Source organism: Mycteria americana, unplaced genomic scaffold (genome assembly GCF_035582795.1).
Source record: "Mycteria americana isolate JAX WOST 10 ecotype Jacksonville Zoo and Gardens unplaced genomic scaffold, USCA_MyAme_1.0 Scaffold_109, whole genome shotgun sequence".
Taxonomy (NCBI): Eukaryota; Metazoa; Chordata; class Aves; order Ciconiiformes; family Ciconiidae; genus Mycteria; species Mycteria americana.
In genome coordinates, this window is record NW_027445449.1 from 54,698 (window position 1) to 62,030 (window position 7,333).

The 7,333-nt window shown below is 60.0% G+C and overlaps 1 protein-coding gene across 1 annotated transcript; it reads right to left on the reverse strand.

Annotated features, from left to right (window-relative positions):
* Window positions 1-679: 679 nt before the first annotated feature.
* On the reverse strand, window positions 680-1,788 carry LOC142403109 (uncharacterized). The gene is made up of 2 exons (XM_075489272.1): window positions 772-1,788; window positions 680-706 (listed from the first exon to the last, which is right to left on the reverse strand). Exons 1-2 carry the CDS (start codon window positions 1,786-1,788, stop codon window positions 680-682), a joined length of 1,044 nt encoding a protein of 347 aa, XP_075345387.1.
* Between the last annotated feature and the right edge of the window lie 5,545 nt (window positions 1,789-7,333).

Consider the following 7,333-nt stretch of genomic DNA (forward strand, 5'->3'; position numbering starts at 1 on the left):
GGTGGTGGCTGTCATGGTGGGTGCAGAGGTGTTGGAGGTTGTCATGATGGGAGCAGCGAGGGTGGTGGCCGTTGTGTTGGCTGCAGAGGTGTTGGAGGTTGTTGTGGTGGGAGCAGAGGTGGTGGTCGCCATCATGTTGGGTGCAGAGGTGTTGGATGTTGTTGTGGTGGGAGCAGAAGTGGTGGTGGCTGCAGAGGTGTTGGAGGTTGTTGTGGGGGGATCAGAGGTGGTGGTGGCCGTCATGTTGGGTGCAGAGGTGTTGGAGGTTGTTGTGGTGGGAGCAGAGGTCGTGGTGGCCGTCATGGTGGCTGCAGAGGTGTTGGAGGTTGTCGTGGTGGGTACAGAAGTGGTGGTCGCCGTCATGTTGGGTGCAGAGGTGTTGGAGGTTGTCGTGGTGGGTACAGAAGTGGTGGTCGCCGTCATGTTGGGTGCAAAGGAGTTGGAGGTTGTTGTGGTGGGAGCAGAGGTCGTGGTGGCCGTCATGATGGGTGCAGAGGTGTTGGAGGTTGTCATGATGGGAGCAGCGAGGGTGGTGGCCGTTGTGTTGGCTGCAGAGGTGTTGGGGGTTGTTGTGGTGGGAGCAGAGGTGCTGGTGGCCATTGTGATGGGTGCAGAGGAGTTGGAGGTTGTTGTGGTGGCAGCAGAGGTGGTGGTGGCCGTCATGGTGGCTGCAGAGGTGTTAGAAGTTGTGGTGGTGGCCGTCATGCTGGGTGCAGAGGTGTTGGACGTTGATGTGGTGGGAGCAGACGTTGTGGTGGCCATCATGGGTGCAGAGGCGTTGGACGTTGATGTGGTGGGAGCAGAGGTTGTGGTGGCCGTCATGGGTGCAGAGGTGTTGGAGGTTGTTGTGGTGGGAACCGAGGTGGTGTTGGCCATCATGGTGGCTGCAGAGGTGTTAGAAGGTGTGGTGGTGGCTGTCATGCTGGGTGCAGAGGTGTTGGACGTTGATGCGGTTGGAGCAGAAGTGGAGTTGGAGGTTATTGCGTTGGGTGGGGAGGTGTTGGAGGTTGTTGTGGTGGGAGCAGAGGTGGTGGTGGCCGTCATGGTGGGTGCAGAGGTGTTAGAAGTTCTTGTGGTGGGAGCAGAGCTCGTGGTGGCCATTGTGATGGGTGCAGAGGTGTTGGACGTTGATGTGGTGGGAGCAGAAGTGGTGGTGGCTGTCATGATGGGTGCAGAGGTGTTGGGGGTTGTGGTGGGACCAGAGGTGGTATTGGCCGTCATGATGGGTGCAGAGGAGTTGGAGGTAATTGCGTTGGGTGCTGAGGTGTTGGAGGTTGTTATGGTGGGAGCGGAGGTCGTGGTGGCCGTCATGATGGGTGCAGAGGAGTTGGAGGTTGTTGTGGTGGGTGCAGAGCTGGTGGTGGCCATTGCATTCGGTGCAGCAGTGTTAGAGGTTGTTATGGTGGGAGCAGAGGTGCTGCTGGCCATTGTGATGGGCGCAGAGGAGTTGGACGTTGATGTGGTGGGACCGGAGGTGGTGGTGGCCATCGTGTTGGGTGCAGAGGTGTTGGAGGTTTTTGTGGTGGGAGCAGAGGTGGTGGTGGCCGTCATGGGTGCAGAGGTGTTGGAGGTTGTTGTGGTGGGATCAGAACTGCTGGTTGCAATCGTGATGGGTGCAGAAGAGTTGGAGGTTTTTGTGGTGGGAGCAGAGGTGGTGGTGGCTGTCATGGTGGGTGCAGAGGTGTTGGAGGTTGTTGTGGTGGGAGCAGACGTGGTGGTCACCATCATGTTGGGTGCAGAGGTGTTGGATGTCGTTGTGGTGAGAGCAAAAGTGGTGGTGGCCGTCATGGTGGGTGCAGAGGTGTTGGAGGTTGTAAAGGTGCGTGTAGGGCTGGTGGTGGCCATCGCATTTGGTGCAGCAGTGTTGGAGGTTGTTGTGGTGGGAGCAGAGGTGCTGGTGGCCGTCGTGATGGGTGCGGAGGTGTTGGACCTTGTTGTAGTGGGAGCAGAGGTGGTGCTGGCCGTCATGGTGGCTGCAGAGGTGTTGGACGTTGATGTGGTGGGAGCAGAGGTTGTGGTGGCCGTCATGGTTGCAGAGGTGTTGGAGGTTGTTGTGGTGGGAACCGAGGTGGTGTTGGCCGTCATGGTGGCTGCAGAGGTGTTGGAGGTTGTAGAGTTGGGAGCAGAGCTGGTGTTGGTCATCATGGTGGGTGCAGAGGTGTTAGAAGGTGTGGTGGTGGCCGTCATGGTGGGTGCAGAGGTGTTGGATGTTGTTGTGGTGGGAGCAGAGGTGCTGGTGGCCGTCATGATGGGTGCAGAGGTGTTGGACGTTGATGTGGTGGGAGCAGAAGTGGCGGTGGCTGTCATGGGTGGCGCAGAGGAGTTGGAGGTTGTTGCGTTGGGTGCGGAGGTGTTGGAGGCTGTTGTGGTGGGAGCAGAGGTGGTGGTGGCCGTCATGGTGGGTGCAGAGGTGTTGGACGTTAATGTGGTGGGAGCAGAGCTCGTGGTGGCCATCGTGATGGGTGCAGAGGAGTTGGACGTTGATGTGGTGGGACCGGAGATGGTGGTGGCCGTGGTGCTTGGTGCAGAGGTGTTGGAGGTTGTTGTGGCTGGAGCAGAGGTGGTGGTGGCCGTTGTGATGGGTGCAGAGGTGTTGGAGGTTGTTGTGGTGGGATCAGAGGTGCTGGTTGCCATCGTGATGGGTGCAGGAGAGTTGGAGGTTGTTGTGGTGGGACCAGAGGTGGTGGTGGCTGTCATGGTGGGTGCAGAGGTGTTGGACGTTGATGTGGTGGGAACAGGGGTGGTGGTGGCCGTCATCATGGGTGCAGAGGAGTTGGAGGTTATTGCGTTGGGTGCGGAGGTGTTGGAGGTTGTTGTGGTGGGATCAGAGGAGCTGGTGGCCATCATGATGGGTGCAGAGGTGTTGGACGTTAATGTGGTGGGAACAGGGGTGGTGGTGGCCGTCATGGTGGCTACAGAGGTGTTGGAGGCTGTTGTGTTGAGTTTAGAGGTTGTGGTGGCCATCATGGTGGATGCAGAGGTGTTGGAGGTTGTCATGATGGGAGCAGCGATGGTGGTGGCCGTTGTGTTGGCTGCAGAGGTGTTGGAGGTTTTTGTAGTGGGTGCGGAGGTGCTGGTGGCCATTGTGATGGCTACAGAGGTGTTCGAGGTTGTAGAGGTGACTGCAGAGCTGGTGGTGGCTGTCGCGTTCGGTGCAGCAGTGTTGGAGGTTGTTGTGGTGGGACCAGAGGTCGTGGTGGTTGTCATGGGTGCAGAGGTGTTGGAGGTTGTGTTGGGGGCAGAGGTGTTGGAGGTTGATGTGGGAACAGAGGTGGTGGTGGCCATCACGTTGGGTGTAGAGGTATTGGAGGTTATTGTGGTCGGAGTAGAGGTGGTGTTGGCCATCATGCTGGGTTCCGAGGTGTTGAAGGTTGTTGTGGTAGGTGCAGATGTGGTCATGGCCACCATCGTGGGAGCAGAGGTGCTGGTGGTCCTGGTGGTTGTGGCCGTGCTGGAGGCTGTGGAGAGAGCACAAGTTCTGGTGACTGTGATGGGTGCAGAGGTGGTCAAGGCTTTGGTGGGTGCAGAGGTGGTGGTGGCCGTATCGGGGTCGTGGTGCCGGCAGGGTTCCTGGTGGCTGTGGTGGCTGTGGAGGTGTGTGTTGCGTTTTCAGCAGTGCTCTCGGGCAGCCGAGGGGTTGCTGTGAAGGAGTTGCGGCTGAGGCACGTGTGGGTGCAGAAGGACGGGGTTCCTCGGGGCTGGGGAGAGGGAGAACTTTGTCCTCCTCTCTCTCCCTGTGCATGCACTGCTGCCATGGGTGCTGTGTCCCCCCGAGGTTGGGGCGCTGACCCCACTGCCATCCCACCAGCAGTTCCCACCCCAAAGCACCCCTTGGCTGTTCTCCACCCCAGAATGAGCTTCCTTATCAGAAGGAGTTTCCTTTACAGCTGATCCTCATGGGCTTGGACCTTATCCATCTCCTTTCCTTTCCCCCGGCATCTCCCAGGCTTTCCCTTTCCCAGGAAAGTGGTGAAACTTCTCACATGGTCGGGCAGCACGTACGGTGCAAGGAAACCCGCGTCACCGATAGCGGGGTGCGGGCTCATGCCGAGGATGCGGCGTATGAGACCGGGAGCGCCTGCCGGGGTAGGGGTTAACGAACGCGACCGCCTTGAGCATGGGTCATCCCGTCACGGGGAGGAGGGCCATGGGGAGACCCCCTCCCCACCATGGGCATGGTGTCCTTCAAATCACGTTTTTTCTTGGGAAATTATCCCTCGAAAAATCCCCAGCTTCTTCAAGCTGGTTTGAGCTGAAACAATCCCCCAAACAAATCCCAAAATTTTAAAAAAACCCATCTTTGCAGCCCCTTTGCTCTGAATTGACGTTCTCCTGCTGCCTTTCTCCTAAATGAGCCTCCCTTATGCAATCAGCTCACCCTCGTCCCTGCTCTTAACGAGGTTTAAAAGCTCCGGAGCACGCCAGCCGCTGTGCTTGGCCGGGGGGGGATGCGGGCAGGGGGTGAATTGGCGTCGGTGGCCGCCGGCTGCGGTGCAGCGGGTGCCGGAGGGGAGGATGGGGGTGGGTGACCGGTGAAAAGCTGGAGCAGGAGCGGGGTGGGAGGGGGGTGGTGATGGGGGGAGGGCGGCTCTTGGGTGGGTGGGTTGTTGGGGGGGCACTTTGGGTCGGGTCCAGAGCTGCAGCCATGTCCCGGTGGTGGGACCGGACAAGGTTGTGGGCAGACACAAAGTGTCACCCGTCTGGGGACACCAGCCCATGGTGGGGGGCTGGCTTGCACCCCCGACCCATCCTCGTGGACCCCCGTGGTTGGGGGAGATGGGAGCTTGGAGAGAGGGGTTTTTTGGCGAGGGGATGGAGGTGGTGGGGGACAAAGCTGCCCCTTTGCAGGGGGACCCCATGGAGAAACCCAGGAGGAGATGGCAGCCCTCTCCCACCTTGTGGCACCCCCTCTGTCCCCCCCAAAACAGTCAAGGAAAGGCCCCCCAGCCCTACTCACCCATTCTGGCTCCAGGGAGGAGGAGGAGGAGGAAGAAGGGCAGAGGAAAGATGGAAACCTTCATCTTCCCCTTCACCGATCCCACGCCGGCAGCATCCCAGAGCCCGAACCCCGCTCGGCGCAGGCAGAATGCCGGCAAGGAGCAGCAAGGGAAGACCTTTGCCCCGCGGTGGGCAGGGACCAAACCGTGCACCCCCTTTGATGATCCGCGGCGGTTGAGTTGCCAAGGCTCTCCCAAAACCGCTCGTGGTTGTTGAGACCCATTGCGACATCGCTGGGTATCATTTGCCTAAGGTGGGGGTGAAGCCAAAACCAACCCCCAGGCTGGGGGGGCTCGGCGCTGCATCCCCCCGAGATCGGGACGGGCAGCACCCCAGCGCTACCCATCGCACGTCACCAGTGGGGAAAATGGAGACCCCCTGCACCCCCCCCACCCCAAGACCGACCCACAGATTGTTGGCCACCCTCCTCCCGCTTTTCCCAACCCCCCCACTCTGCGCACACCAGCGACCAGGGAAAGGCCCTTTTCCACCCAGAAAACAAACACCCGTAATCTCCCCGGCTGGCACCGGGGGTGGTGGGAGGGGTGAGGAGATGCTGGGCAGGGTGGATAATACTTTGTTGTGGCAAAGGATCTATTTTTGTTGTATTTATGGACAGGCAGGTGTCAGGCAGGTGTTCCTCCCCACAGATGTTTTGCAATCCAGCATTTTGCAGAATTTCTTCCTCCTCTTGTCGTGGTTGCATCTTCCTGCATCGTTTCCAGCCCTGGCTGGCGGCATGGCCTTGGGAATCCCCCTCCAGACTGACCCTTTGACCCCCCAAAACCCCAGTTGTGACCCCCAAAACCCCAGCTGTGACCCCCAAAACCCCCACCGTCCCCGCCGAGACCCCAATCTCAACCTCCAAAACCCCAGCTCTTACCCCCAAGACCCCAACCGTGACCCTGTAGCCCCAAATCTTGACCCCCAAGTGGGTCCGCGGCTTTGGCACCCTGCCTTTGGGAATTCTCCCCTGTTTTCCCCCCGGCTCCCAGCCCCATCTTTCCAGGTTATTTTTCAGGAGGTGAGATAAATACGTTAATAAATGTAATTTCCACCAAGATAAGGATTCTCTGGCTCAGGTGAGGCTTCGTGAGCTGGACTGAGCACCAACCGGGCGTAGGGGTGTCCTCTCTCCTCTCCAGCGAGGACCCCCCCAAGGACCATGGGGGGACCCCTCCTCTCTCACAGAGGAACCGCATCCCACCTGCTTTTGCCCCAAAAATGAGACATGCTGGAGGTGTCGGGGGGGAGGGGCATTCCCCACCTCCGGAGGGGCTGAGGTCTTCGGCCAAGGGTCTTGCCCGGTGTGGGGCACCATGGAAGCCTTGACCACCACCCCCCACCAGCTATTTTTGGAGGTGGGGGGGTCACAGGGATGCTGAACCTTCTGCCAGGACCTACAAAGAGGGGAGGGAACAGTGAGGACTGGGTCCCCTCCCCGGCATCCACGGTGCCGGCTGTGGCACCGGCGCTGCCGGGCACCTACTGGCGTGGTGGGTGCTGCCACCTCTGCGTTGGGCTTGTAGGAGCTGTGTCCGCAAGGGCCTGGAAGAGGAAGGACGGTGAGGGTGGGCGTCTCCCCACTAAAGGGGTGGTTTTGGCCCCCACACAATGGGTCTCACCTTACTGGGGCATGGAGCCTCTGCTGTTCGCGTGGTAGATGCCAGTGGCACGGCTGTTGCGCCGGCCATCTGGCCAGCTGCTGTCCTCACCGGTCATGCCGTAAGGCCAGGAACCGGTGAGCCTATGGGTCTTGTGTGTGGGGCTGGGGCGGAGATGGGAGATGCTGGAGCTCGTGGACTCCAACGTTGGGGTCTCAGCCCTCCCTGGCGTTGGGGAGTTGAACCCTCCTACCCCCATGGGGAAAAGCTGCCCCCCAAGTTTTGGTGAAGGAACACATCTGAGGGCAGCCCAGCTTGGTACCAACCCCAGGTCTCCTCCATGGACCTCCCCCATGGACCCCCCCCCCCCCCCCCCCCCAGCCCTTTCACCTGGCACCAGCAGATTTCTTCTTCCCTTGGGCCGAGCAGATGGTGAGGACAAGACAAAGGATGAGCAGGATGAGGAGGGTCAGTCCCTGCCCCAGCCCCACACCCATTTGCTGATGTGGCTCTGGCCACAGCCACCGGATGCCAGGTACCAGGGCGTGTCCGGGCAGGTGTGGGGGTAAGGTGTCATGGGCAGGGTCCCTGCCCCCAGGATCTGGCCCAGGGTGGAGGTTGGGGATTGGGATCCTCCAAGAAACCCACCGGGTTCACCCTTCCCAGAGCTGGGGAGAATCCGGGAGACCCAGCCCCATATCCATGGGTTGGGATTGAGGTTTGGGGTTGTG